At 35.7% G+C, this 21,374-nt stretch overlaps 1 protein-coding gene across 3 annotated transcripts; it reads left to right on the top strand.

Annotated features, from left to right (window-relative positions):
• The first annotated feature begins 119 nt into the window (after positions 1 to 119).
• On the top strand, positions 120 to 21,096 carry LOC138318034 (protein Smaug homolog 2-like). Of its 3 annotated transcripts, none has more exons than XM_069260068.1 (13): positions 120 to 390; positions 4,038 to 4,422; positions 5,385 to 6,044; positions 6,625 to 6,930; positions 7,428 to 7,546; positions 8,498 to 8,584; positions 8,854 to 9,040; positions 9,274 to 9,362; positions 9,962 to 10,068; positions 10,398 to 10,596; positions 11,039 to 11,108; positions 18,724 to 18,813; positions 19,285 to 21,096. In XM_069260068.1, the coding sequence occupies exons 2-13, from the start codon at positions 4,221 to 4,223 to the stop codon at positions 19,311 to 19,313; spliced, it is 2,145 nt and encodes a 714-aa protein (XP_069116169.1). In that variant the 5' UTR covers positions 120 to 390; positions 4,038 to 4,220; the 3' UTR covers positions 19,314 to 21,096. The 3 variants fall into 3 exon arrangements, with proteins under 3 accessions (XP_069116169.1, XP_069116171.1, XP_069116170.1); XM_069260070.1 differs by having other exon boundaries at positions 121 to 390; positions 7,428 to 7,537; XM_069260069.1 differs by lacking the exon at positions 120 to 390 and adding an exon at positions 472 to 622.
• The last annotated feature ends 278 nt before the right edge of the window (positions 21,097 to 21,374 follow it).

Raw genomic sequence — 21,374 nt, 5'->3', positions numbered from 1 at the left:
CATCAGTTATTCCCCTTAGTTTATGGTCTCTGGTAAATAGATGGCGCTTTCATCGCACCTGCTAAGTTCATGGGTCATACTCATTTATCATCTCGACACTTCTGTATGCACTGATCACCTTCCTGAATGACAGTTGTCTTTATGTGCACTGCTAATAATTAAAGTTATTTAATGTGCAAGACAGGGGAATCAATTCTGTCAAAAAGATAAGTTTAAATATAAAAATCTATGTTTGTTTTTACTTATTTGCCGCCATTGTGACAAATGATGACGTCACTCATTAGTATTCCTCAACATGTGGAGCTGAATAACACGACCCTGTCATTATTGGAATCGTTACCTAGGCCTAGATGACCTTCTTTGTTTTGTTTACCTTTTCTAAACCGAATGGTAAGTATTTTATACATTATATGTAGTGTAAGTTGTATCACTATGTTAGTTACGGATTCTAGAATATGTAAACAAAATGGTGGACAAGATTATATCGGTAACTTGAGTACGACTGTCATGTTTGACTGTCCAACTTGTTTTTCTTCCTTTCTGTACGACCGAAAAATGTCAGAATGAACTTTCGGAGCTTCATCATCATGCGATATATATAAAGAGTTCAACAAATGACATGGTATAAGGACATAAACGTTACATGAAAATTACGAATTTGGTACAAAATATGACATTTGATGTTATTCTTTTCAGCAGTTACTGTGTGATACTGTATTGAGCTTAATGACAAGGATTCTGTGCAAATATGTCTTGTGTTTGGTGTGATTGATGTTATTACGGTCATAGATATAGTTATATACTTCTATCACTTAAATTTTGTTTTCATTATTCATGTAGTCGTGATAATGATTGTTGACATCAGTGATAGCAAACAATCGTCTAACTGATAACACAGGTAGGTCTAGTCGATAATTGCCATTGTTCTATGTTACACACGTATACTATATAGATGCTCACTGTACAATTTATTTCTGTAATAATTAAAGAAAGTAACATCAGATCATTAACATACTATACATTAATTCTAGTATAACATAATTATGATATATTTTTATAATCTGAATATTGGCTATAGATTCTAGTCTGTTTTACAATTTTGACGTCAGATGTGCACCATGCATCATTTATCCGAAACTCATCCTTTCTGAATTTATGGTTCTGTAATTATAAAAAGAGCAGGTCGATGTGGTTTGTATGTAGTTAACTGTTAAATACAGTCTCTGTCACTCAGCTGACAGAGCATGCTTCTTTGGCTCAGTCTTTAGATCCGTAGTTTTACACATCGGAGACCGGGGCCAGGTTCGAAGCAAGTTCGATTCCTAGTCGGGCATTTGACAGGAATAATATGTTTATTTCTCTTGTTCTTTTACAATTCATTTGTAATGTGTGCAAAAAGACTATTTGTAATGTATGCAAAAAGACTCAGGTTTTGAAGGTTATACTGACAAACTGAAATATTCGCTGTAGGCAGTGATAAATCTACGTGCGCATCCCGAGTCCTGGACTCACAGGATTCTAAAAGGACCCATGAAGTTTCTGGGAATGGGTATCTATAACACTGTGGGACCCATTGTTTTCACAAAAACCATTGAAAAGGACCCACGAAAAATAATCGTAGATTGAACACTGGTAGGAGGGCTGATACCCTCAATGATTTTAGTATATGATCATTTCAGGGGCCTAGTACCTTTTATTAATTTAGGGAAAATACTACATTTTTCCTTCTATGAAATGCATATATTCAGAAACATATATTAGAGAGATTGGCAATATAATATATGTGTCTGCTCAGTGCTTTCTGCTTAGGGGTTTTTAGATATACTTTTAGATAGTTGAGTACAGGAGAATATTTTTGATATGTTATAAAAGTTCAGTAATTATCAGATGGTGTTAGCACAATTTTGGAAAGAAAATATAATAGTTTTACTAATACCGTAATTTTCCTATTAAGGGCACCCCCACAATTTTTGCTGAAAAAAATCTACTAATTTCATACAATTTTTGTGCCAGATTGCGATGATTTGTCTTTGCATATGCTAATGAAATACTGTTTCACATCAGTTTGATGCTTAACATACAGGGCTTTTTCTCACTGCTTTGGGAATGGGGACTGTACATATGCTTTTGAATTTGGTAAAATGTGGGACAAAACCAGGATTTGGGAAAAATTATGAAATAAAGCATAACAAATAAGATTTTTTATTTCCAATATAGTTTATGTACTTTTCTGAAGCCAATTCACAAATATTTAAAGTCTTAACCAACTAAATTCATGCAATATTTTTGGATAGTTTTCAAGATATTTTGATTTTGGGAAATTTAAGGCTTGAATTGGGTAAAATTTAGAGTTATTGCCCATGTGGAATGGGGCCGATTTTCGGCCCCAACTCATGTTGAAAAAAGCCCTGACATATATCTGATCATTCTGTATAAAAACTAAATTTATTGCATTGGACAACTTAGGACACCTTTGCCAAGTGTTTACACATAGAATCAGCGAGAACACCATGTTCAAGACAAAACGTGTCATTTGAATGTCCCACACATGTGTGTGGATGAAGACTAACTGGAAACAACATTTTAGCGATGTCTAAACAAGTTTGATGAATACTTAATGTATATCTATGACAAAGGTTCCAAAATAACAGGAATGCTATCATTTCTAAGCGTTCTAATGTGTGCTCTTGTTGGTATTTCCAATCTGTCACAAAACGAAAGTAGCGATCGAAAGCACGGTCCGCCATTTTATGTACACATGGTAAACAAACAAGCTAGCATGAAATGCCAAAATTCCGTGAAACAGACACATTTAATCAATGTTAAATACTTCTGGTGCATACATTTCTTCATAATTATGTAATTTCAATACCCCCCTCCCCCCTTGGCCAATTACCCGCGCCCGGCGCCCTTATTAGGAAAAATACTGTATATATAGATCTACTAACAAAACCAAAATGCACTTCTGGTTTTGAATATCTGATTTTTGCAAAACTTTGTAAAATTGGTCATTTTCATGTTTTCAAAGATTACATTAAATCATATAAATCATGGCAATTGGTCATATCAAACCATGATATAATGGTTAAACTGTATTCTCTATGCCCCTAGCAGTATAATAATTCTATAATCTTATTACCTGATGACTTAATACCATATCATATAAAGTGATTAAGTCATTCTATAGTTGATCATTTCATTAACTGCCTGAGATATCTAATTACAGAGACATGTCACATGACATGTATGTTAAATTTGTTTCTGTCACATAATTTCATAAACAAGGAAGAGGAAGACACTTAATGCATAATGAATTTATAATTGGGATTCTGTGACCTTATTTTGAAACAAATTTCAATTTATGCATTTTGTTAAACAACTAAAGTATTTGAATTACATGCCTGATTAATTTTAAATGCATTATAATGCAATAAACATCAAGCAGCAAAGAGAAAGGAAGAATTACATAATGTCAAAAGCATTTCTTTGGAGCTTTCTTATAAATGTCTGGGAAATTATTCATTCTAAATTCATGGCTTGCTACATTATGTGTAGTGTTTACACATTTGAGTTTCTGTCTGTCACAGATACAATGTTAAACCTTAAATAATGGCTTTAAAATGTTAACCAATAACTGCACTGTGCTAATTGCTAATCAACTAGATTAAACTAGCAGATGTTTAAATGAATCCATGATCTTCCACAAAATGGTATGATGACTTTCAGAATGTCCATATATTTCATCTAGTATGAGGGTGTATTAAAGATTTCCACTTTAAATGACCCGACTCTCACTCATGTTCAATATGTTTGTATGCATGTGTCATATTAATTAGCATGATCACTGTTACCAAGCTATGGGATATCCTGTGTTTGATTTGTTACTATATACACCCAAATAGTTTGATTTTACGATGTATTAAAATGATTTGTTTAGTCACTCTGGTAGTATTATGCATGAAGATTGATATTATATCCGACTGATACAGCTTATTTACTGTGGTGAGTATATGTAAATGTTTGATTTATATTTGTAGGTTGGTTCAGGAACTACAATGTCAGTGTCCAGCCATTATGAGGGAGTGACAATGTTGTAGTATTTTGGGACTCAGTTGATGGAGTTGAACAGTGTGAATGAAGAACTGGATGCTACTGAAGTGTAGCATCATACTTTACAAAACATTTCATGGTTTTAAGATGTGAAGGATAAACTTAGAAATATGAAATCAAATAATCTGTTTCGGGATCAGGTGAACTCGGTGACGAATTTGTTTGAGAAATGGAGTGAATGTGAGCAGACTGTGGCTCTCTGTACGCTGTTCAAACAAATCTCTCCCACACAGTGTCGTTTCCTGGCTCAAGTGTTGGACCAAACCGACTGTGCAGATATCAGCCAGACCGAGAATGAGGCCAATGACCCAGGTATTCTGATTATTTCCAAGCGTAATAAAAAACATTCGTGGAGCTACTTTTGTTGAATTGAATTTAAATACTGCCAGTAGGTGTTCTATGTTTTAGTAGAATTTTCTAAAAAGTACATATATGCCGGGACTAATGTTTTTGGGTGGATTTTGATGGTGATTTGAGAGAGAAAGAAAATCCAACTTTATCTGCTTTAGTTATTGGAAAGTGGATTGAAATATGAAATGATTTTTACTGCAAATGAGGAATATGTGTCATATATGATGTTAGAAACCAGTAAAACGACTAAGATTACTGTGTAACTTTAGCTATCTGTACCAAATTTCCAATGATTTCATGGTTGATAATAAAATCACAAAAGTTGAAATTAAAATAGCAATACTGAAACAATAAAATTTGTAGTAAACAACATAATTGTCTTTCAGTAATTGGATAGTCACTTACTTATGAAATTATTTGAAAGCTAAAGCCACAAAAATGTATAAACAGATTCTGTTTATCACATAATTTATCAGATATCGAGCAATTGGTCGGACAGAAGGATGGATATGTCAGGAAAAAATTTAATGCAGACCACCTATTTTTAAAATTTGGTCTGGACCAACAGTCCTGCAATATATTGAGTACTGGAAATAGGTAGAAATGGCAAGCCTGCTCATTTGATTTAACAAAATCTGGTTGTTGTTTTTTTACGCAACAGCAATGTAGAATTTAAACTGCATTTAATAATCATGAAAGCAGCTGCCCTGATACTAATAGCAGGAAGTTATGTTTACTTTTAAAATTCACATGAATGTTCGGTCCGACATAGTCTTGATCGGTCTGGCGTACCCACTGTCCTTGCCGGTCCGAATGTCCGGCAATTTTTTTCAACTTTCCCGATGTCTGATTTATGGCAATTGTTAAAATTCTTTTCCTAAAATTTCAATTTAAATAATTAATCATCTCTGTTTAATTTGCAGTGTACATTCACAAATTGGCCAACAATGATTCCAAAGAGAATGCTATTGTACAGCTCTTGGCCCATCTTCCTCTCCTAAGAACAGGAGAAAATCAGGCCAAAATAGAGTATCTAGCTCTGATCTCTTCCATTCTGGGCTACACCATACAAAATGGTACTCACATTGAGGAAAGCCGACAAATCATCTCATACTCATTGATGCACCCTGCAATCACTAGTGATGAACGTTCTGAATTCACCCTGTGGATTGGAAAGCTTGAGGAACAATTCACCTACAGCATCCATCCCCAGCAGAAGAAGTCTGGAAAGGATGAAGAAAGTATCAGTCAATCTCTTGAAAACTTGAACATTAGTAACAATGCCACCCACAAACCAGTAGGCAGTGGGAGGACAAATGGCTGGCATGTACAACACCCGCCCGGTGAACCACTCCTAATCAACACCGCAATGGACCCGATGTCTGTCCCACCCAACGGTCTCCTCATCACACAACAAAATCTCATCAATCAGCGACAGCACCAGGTACCCCCACCTCCACTCTCAAACGGTAGCCATGTGGGCTACAACCACACTGCCAGCAAGTCACACCATATGCCGCTCCAACCAACTAAGTCAGCTCCACCCAACTTTATGTCATCAGTGCCTTCCTCTCATCCCCCATGTAAGTTTCTTACTTATAGATTTTGATATATTAGAATATATACATTTGTACATTTTAATTGTATTGTCAGATATATGTTAAGTACAACAGCACTGGCCTACCAGTATATAGTAGCTATAGGGCTGTTATGAGTACCCGAATACCCAGTTACGGCACACTTACGAGTCAGGTTTTGATGTAGCCAGGTCCGAAAATGTGTACCGGGTACCCGTCAAAATAGGTAACATTCTGACATATATGTCTGTGTTTTTTATTTCCAATGACCGTAATTCGATCGGAGAACAGATCATGAATGGCGCACATGTTCACTTTCACTATCGGAAAGCTGTAAAACCAAAGGCTGTCCAAATGAAGACTATATCACTCTTGTGCTAATCAAGGGTATTCAATACAATCGTTACCCCCTAAATCAAGGATATTATCATATTGTATAATTGAATAATCTTGGTTAATTTGTTCAAAGTTCTAAAGTTATTTTGAAATCAAAATTTTAGACTAATTTTGAAAAAACTTAAAAGTCCTTCAACTCACTCTATACTTTTGTTCTGTCTAAACATAAATATTCCAATGTACTTTTCAGTGAGCTCAGGCTCTGGTACTCGACCCCATCAGCCATTAGTGAGAACCCCCTCCGTTTCTTTGGTGTCGCCTTGCTCTATCCCAGTGCCAAATCACATCAACGACTGGCTACAGTCCAGCGAGGATCAGTCCTCCTCGCATTCCTCTTCTGATAGAGGGCGCTCCCACTCCATGACGTCGGAGCATGCTCCTTTGTCCCCGCAGAGTAGTATTACATCATCCAGTAGCAGTAGTGGCGAAACCCACCAGGAGGATGGTCCGCAGCCAGTCAAAAATAGTTTTCTGGAGGAGGGCAGCGGAATGAGGGGTTTGTACTGTCCAACTTATTGATTTCTCATTCAAATTCCTTTAAAATCATAAAATTATAATACTATTTTAAAGCATGTGCAAGAATCATTTATGCCCATGATATGAAATCAGGGTTATCCAAATAAGACATTGACTCTGATAAATAAACACTATATCATATGGATACATGACCCCTTTCCCCATTTCATGGTGATGGAATACTTTGTCCTGCTTTTATATAAAGGAGGGGGCATCTAGGTATTAGAGATGTTTTAGGCTTTATATAAAATACCTAGATTCGTAAACACTTTTGCAGTAATTCTGACATAATTTTTTATGAGAAGTGAAGTTTATGTCATAATCTTTTATTTCTCAAATCTCAAATGATTAATAGTTAATTAGTATATATACATGTATACTCATAACATATGTTACTTACAAATATATTTTTGAATTTAAATGATACAATTCTTCATTTTTTTCCCTCCATAATTGGAAACCGTCTTTATTTTATAGATGTGCCATTGTGGTTAAAAACTCTACGCCTTCATAAGTATGCCTATATCTTCCAACAATTAACCTATGAAGAAATGATGAACTTGACAGAGGAATGGTTGGAATCTCAGGTACAATGGGTTCGTCTTTTTATTATTGTTAGAAAGTAGATCCTTCCATTGGTCCCCCTTTAAAAACTGATGTTAAAACTTCCTTGACAAGGTTTCTTGGTATCACTTTAGGGAATAAGCATTCTGTCTCTGTCAACTTCTAAATGTTAACATTTGTATGCTCCATTATAAAATCTTCTTTAAAAGTGGAGCGTTTGTTCCTTGTATAATCCAAATGATATTATGGGGGAAAACATACTGTAAAAATGTTTCAGATACAGGTAAAGTAGAACTAAAGAAGTCTATCGCGAAGTTCAGTCGTTTTGAAAAAGTTGCTGGGTATGAAAATGCGACACTAGAATGTGGCATAGAAATAATTAACCCTATGGGTAATATTATTGTATAGGCTAGCCATTATCAGACCCTTCGGATAGACAATGGAGAAGATAGAGAGATGAGAGATTCTATTTATCCAATACATTTGCATCAGCAGTGTTTGCTAGACTTTTTTGCAGCATTCGAATTTATCTGTAATGGGGGGGGGGGGGGGAATGAAGCAAAAAAAATAAATACCTAGCTAACAAACCATGTCCAGGTCATTAAAACAGCACAGCTATCCTTCAATGTCCAATAATACACAGGCAGTATTCATCATCACCAATGCATCTGTAGTAGTTTTGCACATTATCTGTTTATATAATAATAATTAACATGTAGTCATGATAATTAAAATAGCCATAATTTATTGCCTCTTTTCATTCTGTTTCTATAAAGAAAATTCAGTCACAGAGCTAATTATTAATAACTGTTATTACTAATACAATGAAAAGTCTTTACATTTCTTTCTGTGTATTTTGACAAACTGTTAATCAGCCTATAGAATGTATTGAAGTAGATACTCCATTTAAATTGCAACTTATACTCTGTATAATACGGCAATTGCACAGGAACAGTGTCTTACTCGATTTATTTCATTTTCAGAATGTAACTAAAGGTGCTAGAACAAAAATTGTGCTCAGTCTAAACAAGCTTCGTGAACGACAGTCTTTACTTCGTTCACTTGAAAAGGTTAGTTTATTATGTCATAATAATCAAATGCATAATTTATAATTAAGATTATTAAAGTCATTTACAGTCAAACCTGTCTTATGCAACCCTTCAAGAGACTAAAAATGTGGTCACAAGTGACCAATTGTTTCTTTATACAGGTATATTGGAAGAGAAATTCCAATAAGAAAAATTTCATAGCTTCCCGTAACAGGTTGTCATCGAGACAGAATTGACTCTACTTTGAATGACCGTTCTTTTTAAAAGTCTTCATTATTATCTGTTTGTAGGAGATGATGGATGGAGGGTCGGTAAAGGCTGCCCTTACTGAAATGAAGGTGATCATCAATACTCCAATGAAGGCTTTCACCCCACAGGAAACTGACCGGCTATCGTCATCCTCTTCAGAAGGGGGAGACTACTCTTTTATTGCTGAAGGCGATCTTGTCGCACAGTTTACAAGGGTCATGGGCAAAGGTATTTAATTAATTAAAGATCTGTCTGAGAAAGTTTTGAATAAAAAAAATAACATAATCTGCCTGCTTGTTTGATTTCCGTAGATCTGATGGTTTTGTAGTTATCAATAGTTTCAAACATTTGAATTATTAAGAAAAATATTGCATGAGAAATTTTAAAGTTCTGTTGCAGTGATTGTTTTATATGTTCTATTGGTGAAACATGAGTAAATTATTACATTAATAATATTCCAGTTTGCACACAATTACTAACAGCCAGCCGACCAGACGATGAATGTTTTAACCTCTACCTCAGCCTCATAGACAAGTGTATCAACCACGAGGTAATGGTTTGTTACTCTAAAAATTAAGTAGTGTGCATCTTGAGTTTATCGGTCATTGGCCATGCATTTTCTACCTTGCATATATATAAATCTCTTCGAAAAAAAATGTTTTGAAATAAACCTAAACATTATAACTCTTTTTTTATAATGTCAATGTTATAGTATAAATATAAAATTATTTTATACGCTTTATAGGTGATTTTCTATGAAGGCAATTTAATACTATGGTCATAATGATATAAAATATTCTACATTATAAAGTTTGTGTGCATAAAATCAAAATAACACTATTTCCTAAGCAGAGGCAATACAATAGTTTGAGATACCAAAATGATGTTGACAATTAAAGAACGATTTGCCATCAATTTAATTGTCAATCCTTTCGGTGATTGTGATGTCACAAAAATGACATCAAAAGATGATGACACAATCACCAGAAGGTGTGACTAATCAACAGAAAATCATATCTTACCTATGGCGTTTTGATATCTCAAAACTCCCATGTTGCCTCTGATGTTATCTTCAAACCGACGTATTACAAAGATTATAAGATGACAAAAATGTTAGAAAATGATGCAAAATATCTGTTTACCTTGTAGGCCTTCACATATAGACAGAAAAAGCTGTTGTCCACCTGGAAGCAAGAAACACAGAGAATCTATCAACCACCTCTCAAGTACAGTGTGGATAGGAAGCTAAAACAAGGGTGTGTGTTGTACTGATAAAGTACTGCCAGGAAAGTTATCTTTATCTTAAACTTAAAAATATCAAGCAATATGAAAATAATGCACTATTTCCAAGAGGAAGAAATTTTGCTCATAAAGCGATGTGAAAATTTCAGTTGCTTATCATTAGTTTTTATACAGAACAACAAAATATATATATTATGCTCTATTTAATATCATGTATTTATAATTTTTACATTTAAATGTCTTTTGACTTCCATGAAAAAAACACAAAGAAAGTTTATTTTTGGTAGGTTATAGATGAATATTTAAAAACAAAAATGCTCAATTCTATGGTCATTTCATTCAGTTGGGGAAATACTTTCCCTCTCGGAGCCTCGTTGCGTGGAGGTCTAGCTCAGAAGGTGCCCCGACAACCGAGAACAACTACACAGTGGAGTTTTGGTGCCAAGCGGTCGATCGTTGGAGGAACAACCAGTGGCCACATGCCATTGACTCGCAACACATCCCTTAATCCAGCACTCTTCTCTAGGCCAGGCTTCGTGGAGGTAATTAATAGCTACAAGTGAAATTGAACTTCTCGATTCTTTGTTGAAGTTAATAGAAACCTACAAGACATTCAAGCTTGAGTAACATAGGACATGTGTTATGTTAAATGCAATTTATTTTATCTCACTGTTCACTCTAAAGAGATGGACAGGATATTTGGTGTTTTTAGTGTCTCAAATATACACTATTTGTACTAATATTCATGACTTAATCTCAATTGACTAGTTTATTGAGGTTATAAGCGCTGGTAAGCACTGTGTAGCTACCAGTAATATATCTGCATGGGTAAATAATATCTCTTGACAGTTATTTGTTGTGTAAAATTACCCTTATTTCTATATTGTTCAAAAGTGATTTTTGTTGCACAGTAAACTAAAGACACATTCTTGATGTGCTTCTGAAATATTAATCAGAAATTGACATTGATGTCAATATTCACAGGGTAAGCAGCCTGTCACAAGAACCCACTCTGCCCCGCTGAGGTCTCCGAATCTAGGCTTAGCTGTATCAGGTGAGTAAAGAGATTTATGAATGGTAGAATCCACAAAAATTACTTTGAATTATTGACACTGTAGTTGTGATATCACAGTATGAGTTATTGCCATGACATGATACAATTTTCCAGAACTTGCCAAGATCTTGTTTATTGTTCTTAACTCTTTCAACACTGCAGACCAGTAAACTGGTCAAACGGAAATAACTCTCACAACACAGCAGCCCGGAATACCGGTCTCAGGTAAATCCTAAAAATACACGCTGATTAGTTGACCTGAAATAGATTATGACGCTCACATACGGGTTATTGATTATCTGTACTTGGAACATCTCTGGAGTTTTCATGGAACTTAAGTAAAAATGACGAGAAATACCTTTAAGTTTAGAATGGATTTCTCTGTGTTCAAAATCTTATGACAAGATGGCGGATGACGGTGAAGATTCTGAGCTATCAGGCGACGAAATTGTGGAAAATATCGATAATTTTGACTCGGTGAATATTAATGTGAGACAAAGAAATGAAATTGAAAGGCAGTGGAGAGATATTATGGGTAAAAACAGCGATAACGACTAAGAATTTTAGGTTTTTGAAGCGGCAGATGTGTACAAGTCACGTGTAATTGAAGATGAAGATTGGATCAAGGTACGGCAAAATAGAAACAGGACTTTTCGGAGCATGTCGGACCGACTGGAGTGTTTGATACATCAACATGTGCACTTGAATACTTTCAGTTATTTTATTCTGATGAAGTGTTTGAGAAAATCGTTAACTTTACTAATTTAAATGCCCGTACAAAGCGGGCTGCCGACCCTACTCAGAAAGGTGTTTGGACCAATGTCACTCTACCGGAATTGAAAGCGTATTACGGTCTGCTTATATTGATGGACATAATGAAGTTTCAGTGGGATGAACTTTGTTGGAATGAAACACAGAGTGCTTGGCTGATTGGATCAAAGTTTGGAGTGGTAATGTCTCGAGATTGTTTTATACAAATCAAACGCTACCTGCATTTCAGCGATGATACAGATAACAAGGCTAAACAAAATAAATTACATAAGGTGAGATTTTTCATTAGATCACCGTCGCAAAACTTTCAAAGAAGAATATACATGTCAGATCAGGAGATTTCTGTAGATGAGGCAATGGTCCCATTCAAAGGACATCTTGGATTGATTTTTAGTTTTTATTTTTCAGGTTTTCTGTAACACACCTGTTTATAACCTTCAAAATACAGTAAAATAGTGTCACAACTTGGATATATGACATTTCGGTACGGACAAAAGCCCCCCCGACTAGCTGCAATATTGTAGCTCAAAAGACTTTTAGACAGAAAATGGTGTCGTCTTTAGAGCTACAATTGGTGCCTATTACTGCTAATGGAGCAAAGTAATGATTATGCAAACCATTATAAAACGTTTGTTTGCATTTTTAGCTCACCTGGCCCGAAGGGCCGGTGAGCTTATGTCATGGCGCGTCGTCCGTCCGTCAACATTTCCTTTAAATCGCTACTAGTCATAGAGTTCTGGATGGATTGTAACCAAATTTGGCCAGAAACATCCTTGGGGGAAGGGGAACAGAACTTGTATAAATTTTGGCTCTGACCCCCAGGGGGCAGGAGGGGCGGGGCCCAATAGGGGTAATAGAGGTAAATCCTATAAATCGCTACTTGTCCTAGAGTTTCTGCATGGATTGTAACCAAATTTGGCCACAAACATCCTTGGGGGAAGGGAAACAGAACTTGTATAAATTTTGGCTCTGACCCCCTGGGGGCAGGAGGAACGGGGCCCAATAGGGGTAATAGAGGTAAATCCTATAAATCGCTACTTGTCCTAGAGTTCTGTATGGATTGTAACCAAATTTGGCCAGAAACATCCTTGGGGGAAGGGGAACAGAACTTGTATAAATTTTGGCTCTGACCCCCAGGGGGCAGGAGGGGCGGGGCCCAATAGGGGTAATAGAGGTAAATCCTATAAATCGCTACTTGTCCTAGAGTTCTGCATGGATTGTAACCAAATTTGGCCAGAAACATCCTTGGGGGAAGGGGAACAGAACTTGTATAAATTTTGGCTCTGACCCCCAGGGGGCAGGAGGGGCGGGGCCCAATAGGGGTAATAGAGGTAAATCCTATAAATCGCTACTTGTCCTAGAGTTCTGCATGGATTGTAACCAAATTTGGCCACAAACATCCTTGGGGGAAGGGGAACAGAACTTGTATAAATTTTGGCTCTGACCCCCCATGGGCAGGAGGTATGGGGCCCAATTGGGGAAATAGAGGTAAATCCTATAAATTGCTACTTGTCCTAGAGTTCTGCATGGATTGTAACCAAATTTGGCCACAAACATCCTTGGGGGAAGGGGAACAGAACTTGTATAAATTTTGGCTCTGACCCCTTTGGGGCAGGAGGGATGGGGCCCAATTGGGGAAATAGAGGTAAATCCTATAAATTGCTACTTGTCCTAGAGTTCTGCATGGATTGTAACCAAATTTGGCCAGAAACATCCTTGGGGGAAGGGGAACAGAACTTGTATAAATTTTGGCATTGACCCCCCCGGGGGCAGGAAGGGCGGGTCCCAATAGGGGAAATAGAGGTTAATCCTAAAAATTCTACTTGTCTTAGAGTTCTGCATGGATTGTAACCAAATTTGGCCAGATACATCCTTGGGGTTAACAGAATTCGTATAAAATTTTGGCTTTGACCCCCCTGGAGGAGAAAGAGTGGGGCCCAATAGGGGAATTAGAGGTAAATATCCAAATTTCTTCAGAAAAGAAACAATGAACTTATATTCAGAACATTACTTGGCATTACAAACCAGGTGAGCGATACAGGCCCTCTGGGCCTCTTGTTTCGTACTTGGTTTATATCGCCAATCTACTAGGCAATAAAACTGAACCACATAAAATATCAAATTCTCATCGAGGCATTATTTTTTTTACATAATACATATGGAGGTCTTTCTGAAGGGTATTTATACGGCAAGTCCACAAATTGTGAATTTGACGTCTTGTGAGCGGTAAGGTAGATATTAAGAATGGTAGTTATGTTTGTTTTGGACAAAAACAATATGTAAATGCATGTATACCCATTAAATAATTGGAAACCTACAAAAAAGAATAGAAAATTGTGCCCGAGTGATTTTCGGAGGCAGTGCTCCACTACGACACATAGGGACCAATTCGTACCCGGCCGAAAGGTATAGTAGGCCGGGTACGTATCTTCGTTCTACCCCCGGACATAAGCCCCTAGGACAAAAGTCCCCTGGACAAAAGCCCCTCCATACTAATGAAAAAGAGGACAAAAGCCCCTTCAGTTTTAGGTCATCTGTCCGGTCAGGATGACCTATAGCCTTCATGCTTCGTCCGTCGTTGTGCGCCGTCCGTAAACTTTTCACATTTCAATCTTCTTCTCAAGTTTGACCAGTGGGATTGAGCTGAGACTTACCTGAAATGATCCTAAGATGGTCCCGACAAAGTGTTCTTATTTTTCGGGTCGATCCGAAATCCAAGATGGCCGCTACAGCCGCCATCTTGAAAACACATTTTGAACTTCTTCTCAAGTTCTACCGGTGGGATTTGGCTGAAACTTGCATGAAATGATCCTGACATGGTCCCGACAAAGTGTTCTTATTTTTCAGGTTGATCCGAAATCCAAGATGGCCGCCACAGCCGCCATCTTGAAAACACATTTTGAACTTCTTCTCAAGTTCTACCAGTGCGATTTGGCTGAAACTTGCATGAAATGATCCTGACATGGTCCCGACAAAGTGCTCTTATTTTTCGGGTCGATCCGAAATCAAAGATGGCCGCCACAGCCTACATCTTGAAAACACATTTTGAACTTCTTCTCAAGTTCTACCGGTGCAATTTGGTTAAAACTTGCATGAAACGATCCTGACATGGTCCTGACAAAGTGTTGTTATTTTGCGGGTTTATATAAAATCCAAGATGGCCACCACAGCCGCCATCTTGAAAACACATTTTGAACTTCTTCTCAAGATCTGCCGGTGCGATTTAGCTGAAACTTGCTTGAAATGTTCCTGACATGGTCCTGACAAAGTGTTGTTACATCTCTGGTTGATCCCAAATCGAAGATGGCTACCATTACACGATATCTAATTAATTTCCTATATGATTATTGCCAAGGTAATCAGATGACCGTTAAGGCCCTTGGGCCTCTTGTTCAAAAAAGATTAAATTTTTAAAAAATAGTAATAAAAAATTATTTTCATTTTTAAATAATTTTATTTTTTCAAATATAGTTAAAGTGAACAGTCGGGCAAGGATGGCTAAAGTCAGTTAAAATGGTGTGAATGTATCCAGTATAATTTCTTATGAAATAGAAAAATAAAATCTCTTGCCAAAATCTGTCTGTGTACGAAGAAATTAATTTAAAGTATAGGAATCGTAAAACATCCTCCCGGCTGACTATGTCCGTGGTTGCATTTACACGCAGCCTCGCTTTCAATGCTTTCAACTTTCCTTTACTTTAATGGTCAGAACTGGGAAACGTAAGCAGAACTTGGCCGTCGTATTAATATGTGAGAACTTTTGGAAGGCCAATGAATGCATTTAGACTGGTTTTCTTTGCCCGACTATTCACTTTAAAAATAAGATACGATATAGAAATTTACTGGAATATTGGGATTTTGATAAAATTTTGATAAACTGATTTAATGATTTATAGAAAAAATGTAAAAATTATTTTGATGTTACATTAATTACATTAATTATTACACTATATGATAGAAATATTTTGGAATTAAACATACTTTCCTAATTATCTACATAATTCTATGCATGCAAACATCAAGCTGTAAGCCTGGTAGGTGTGTTATTATAAAGAAAACATTAATGGCTTCTTGTAGATATAACATTCAAATGTCTATGTTTGACACTCTTCTCTAGTAACATCAAAATGTACCATATAGCAGATAAATATTTTTTTTAATGAATAAAAATAAGATAGAAAAAAAATTTATAAAAAGGGGCTTTTGTCCGGTGGGGCTTTTATCCGAGGGTTTTTGTCCAGAGGGGCTTTTGTCCTAGGGGCTTATGTCACATGGGGCTTTTGTCCGGGAAAGGGGGGTGGGTGGGAGGGGCTTTTGTCCTACACCCCATTAAAAGATATATCTGAAATTTTTCATGAACTAATGTCTTAAAAACAGTTATCAAATATGTTTTAATAAGTGTTTATTTCATTATTAGTAATAAAATACCTGTTCCTTACCTGTATCTCACCTATGTCACTTATTGTAGTCATCAATTAGTACATTTCATTATGAGAACGTATTCCCAAGATGATGATGTTCGTTTTGGTATATCATATTTCAATATCCATTCATTCATAATGAAAGTTACTTAGTGTTGAAGGGTAGTTACTATGAAAAGTTACATGGTGTTGAAAGAGTTAACCTTAGTGTGAAATCTTGCATGTAAAATTATCCTTGCCCAGGGTGTAAATGGATATTTCAACTTGATAGTAAGAGCTTAATGAATCATCATGAGACTTTTCCTGTCAAATCAGGGTCTAATGCTAGCAAACCAAACTCTTGAACAGTGTATATGTATAAACTCCCTATCAAGGAAACATATCCATGTTTGTTTAACTTTTAGCTAACCATCATCAGATGGTGGGCTTTTCAAAGCGCCTTTCATCCGTGGTCTATCACAGACATGTTAACCCTACCAATTCAGGCGGAAGTCTACCGCTTTTGAGGTTGATATTCCGCCTACTGCTTTAATATTCAAATATTCCGATTTCTGCAAAATATCTTCTTAATTATTTTTTCTTCCGATTTCTGAAAATTTTATAGACGGTTGGGGCTGCCATGGCGGCTTCAAAATGCAGACAGATTAGAGGGACTGGCTTGGTAATTAAGTAAACAAAGAAGGTCTGAAAACTCCCTGACCAACACCCACTGGTGCTAATTAGCAGCCTAGCGCTAGTTCCACCTTGGGTTGGTGGTGTCACTTATTTCACATGTCTGAGTGTAACGATGTGTATATTACATAGGCCTACCGTAAGGAAACAATCATCTGGCCTTTCAATAAATTTTGTGCCTAAAACTAGTTAGCATCATTTCAAAAACAAACACTACTTATAATTAAAATGGTTTACTCAGGTTTTTAATGTAAAATAAGCGTATAGTGTCTGCTGAAAGTCAGAAACTTTGCAATCGTAATGGCTGCCCTTTCGGAATGGAGTGATTCAATTAGAGGAGCCAGATTCGTATAAATTTTCAGGATTAGGATATTATTGGTGTAAATTTTAGAAACAAATATTTGTATTTTTTCTTGCATAAATCAAAAGAAAATGAGTCCATTATGTATGACAAAAAAAAAGGTGGGGAAAAAATAGTAGGCGAAATGTATATTTAAAAGAGGTGATAAATTGCATTAAAAAAAAGTATACAATATATTTATTGGCATTTTTCATCTTCTAAATGTAATGTAAGCCTTAATTAACATTAGAAAATGCAAATTGAGCCACTAAGGCCTATGATGATAATCAAAGTTAATACATAATTTTACCAAATTTTGTTTTTGTAATTCTTTTGCATATTATTGTTATTTATATATCTCTGACACGCCGCGAAAAATGCCGCGTGCAATGCCACGCTTTTGAGTCAAAAATCTTACCTCTTTTTGGTCACCAAAGGTTATCATGTCTGTACGTCGTCTGTCCGTCCTTCCTTCCGTCAGTTAACAAATTTTGTTACCGCTATTTCTCAGAAAGTACTTAAGGGATCTTTTTCAAATTTCTTATGTAGGTTAATTCCCCTAGTTCTCATCATGCTTTGTCTGTCGTCGTGCGCCATGCGTAACTTTTTCATTCAAACGACTTCTCAAGAACCAGGGTACTCATATTGGGTCTGCAGCATGCAGGGATGAAGGACTACCCTTTATTCAAGGATGAAGGACTACCCTTTATTCAAGGTCACAGGGGTCAGATAGGCTAAAATCTTTAAAGGACTTCTTGTGAGTAACTAGGAGACCTAGAGACCTGATATTGGAACTGTGACATGCTGGGATAAAGGGCTACCAACTTTGTTAAAATAAATGACCTTGACCTTCATTTAAGGTCATAGGGATCAGATAGGCCAAGTTCTTTAAATGACTTCTTGTGAATAACTAAGAGGCATGCATAGAGACCTGATATTGGGCATGTGACATGCTGGTATGAAGGGCTACCAAGTTTGTTCAAATGAACAACCTTGACCTTCATTCAAGGTCACAGGGATCAGATAGACTAAAATCGTCTTCTCAAGACCTGAAAGGTCCAGGGTACTCATATTGGGCCTGTGGCATATTGGGATAAAGGGCTACCAAGTTTGTTCAAATGAATGACTTTAATACACTAAAATCTTTAAAACAACTTCTTGTAAATAACTAGGAGGCATAGTGAATGGTTATTGGACTTGTAACATTGTGAGAATTCGTGGTCTAATTCATCAAATATATCAGATCCTGAACTTCTATTAAAAGAGTTCTTCTGTATCGCTTTAATAGTTTGCCACTACTATATTCTTTGAGGTGTTGTATTGTGCCAATGGTCAGATGACCGTTAAGGCCCATGGGTTTCTTGTTCACATAATGGTAGATTTGTTTAATAAAACTTAGTTTACTTTTTAGATTGTGAATCTGCTGGAGATAGTGCAGAGAACTACGCTCAATTGGATTCTTTGTGTATGAGTGTAACTGAACATGCTCTCGGAGGATCAGGTATGGAATTGTTAACTTCCAATGGTTCTTTTATGCATCTGTCATGCAACCACAGAGGTATTAAGTATTTACTATCACCACTTCTTATGAACAACTTGTCTATATGGTGATCTATGCAGAAAATCTTACATCTTAGGATAAATAATTCAATCTATCTGTATGTAATTACTTCAACCAATATTAAAAATGGTCAAACACCTAGCCTTATTTGTTAGGTAGTTATGGCCTCTTGTGCTAACAGGTTATTATTTTTTGCCATTTTAGAGTTCAAACGCCTACAACCATTTTGCAATTTTTCTTAAAAACAATTAAAGAACTGTCTTGATTGCCACATTTGCTGACTTTCAGTTTCATGGTCCTTTTATGATAAAATGAAACACACATTTTGGCTTTGTAAATCTTCCACGTTTGATGGAATATTTAAGAAAAAATACAATTTTATATACAGTATAATTTCATTGAATTTTACAGATTCTGGAGAGAAAGGATCAGGCTTTTAGAAACACTGAAGACAATAGAGGAAGGAATTGAAACAAAGAAATGTATAGACAGTATAGTTATAAAGGAGTTAGTTCGTTCTGTTATAACAAATGCTTGTTATAAAGCATACATTGAATACTATATAGGGTCAAACCCACCAAGGCTAGATTTCATATGCACGGATATCTGTTTGAGCTGCAGTGGAGTGTAATGAATTTTCTTCTCTGTCAGAGTGTAGCCATCCTAACCATTATTAGTACCATTAGTTTTGATTGCCTTTGTTTTTCATCTTTACCATTTTGTTTTGTATTTTACTCTATGAATCCACACCAATTCATTTCTCATCGCTAGTATCTATTATGATAGCCATGTATGGCTCTGGATTGCCGTAAACCAAGTTATTTTCATGTGTGATGAAATATTTTATGTTTCACATGCAATTTTGTATTTCATATGAAAAATAATTACAGCAGATAAATCATTTATGATTTTAAGTTGCAGAATTGCCATGTAAAATCATTACGTGAGTACATGAAATGAAGTCATCATGAAAGTAAACTAGTTTGCAGTAAAATAATCTTGTGATTGTGGTGTGTTCAGTTTTCAAATATATTTTACATTGTTATAGATTTGTTGATATTTTTTTTCATGTCAAGCAGTTTTTTTTTTGTGTTTTTTTTTCACTGTCATATTTTTCCAAACTCAGATGTGTATTGTTTATTTAATTTTATAAAACATAGAATGTTTTGCTGTTTCATTTTAGATTTTAGTTGAATGTATGAATATGGTTCAGCCGGATCTGATAGACCTACCTGGGTTATGTGTATTACATATATTTAATGTTTATTATTTAATATATTGAGTTACCTGTGATCATTGTTTTATGATTTGTGTTTAAAAATCACACAGTGCCTTTAGTCCTTAAAAAATTGATGTAAACTGAAAGGTTCTGCCAAAATCTATGCATGCACTAATCAACCAAATGAGTGCAGTATTTCATGGATTTTAAATTGGCATCCTTGGAACAAATGTATCCTTTACTTGTATGTCTAAGACACTTTCTAATTATCATTTTGACATGAAGTCAAGTATGTATGCATGTACATATATAAATCATAGTTGGTTTCTTGGAACATAAAAATTTATTCCAAAAGAGAGGAAATCATTGCATCTCAAAACTGTTTTAATAGTGTACTAGTGAGAGTGAACAAATGAACTGCATTGTATTGATGATTTCATCTCCAGTTAAGCTACCATGGCCAGTAATTTTTTATTCTTTAATGGTATGCTGTTTTGTGTAAAATTTCTGAATGAGGCATTGTCAAACCCACTAATATGATGGTGTGTATATACGCCATGACACAAGATAGACGTGGTAAAGCAAATTGTTTGCCCTAAGTTTAATTCACGCCCAGTGTCAATAGGACCATGCATGAACAGAATTTTGAAAGCAGTAGTTCTGGATCTTATATTTTTCAAATAATGTTTTAGTTGCTTTTTTAGTTGCTCTGTGTTTAGACTGAATGTTCAAACTCTGATGATGCATATATCAGATTTAATTAAAGACAATTTTTGTCCCAATGTTCGTCCCCAGAACCTGTCTTTCAATGTTAATAGAAATTGTTTCTCCAGTAGAATATTTAGATAGGGAAAATACCTGTAATTCTAGTACAGGGTTTTTTCAGTCCAATCAAAAGTTTTGAATTTAAGGGTGTGAAGTTAAAAAGAAAAGAGTTTACATTGATACTGAACATTTTCTTCAATACTGCTGAATTCAGTGTCTGCTTCTTTCTAAATTGTGTTTTTAGGCCTCTTGTTTTCTTGATACATAACTGTGGTACCAGAGGGCCATGACATTACACATATTTTGACTAAATTCGATCTCATTATTCCCATAATAGTAAGTGTCATGGCATTTGTGCACAAATGATTTTGTTCATATTATGTCATGGTTTATATAAAATTTTCAATTGATGGGTTCGTACAAAATGATTTTGTATTAGTATATTTAAGTGAAAGCATGTGTTTGAAGTGTGCTATATATGTATTTGATTCTAAAAAAAAATTGATGAATGACCGGA

This window comes from Argopecten irradians, chromosome 3 (genome assembly GCF_041381155.1).
Source record: "Argopecten irradians isolate NY chromosome 3, Ai_NY, whole genome shotgun sequence".
Taxonomy (NCBI): domain Eukaryota; kingdom Metazoa; phylum Mollusca; class Bivalvia; order Pectinida; family Pectinidae; genus Argopecten; species Argopecten irradians.
The sequence above is the reverse complement of the archived record's forward strand: the minus strand, read 5'-3'. Positions and strand labels throughout refer to the sequence as shown.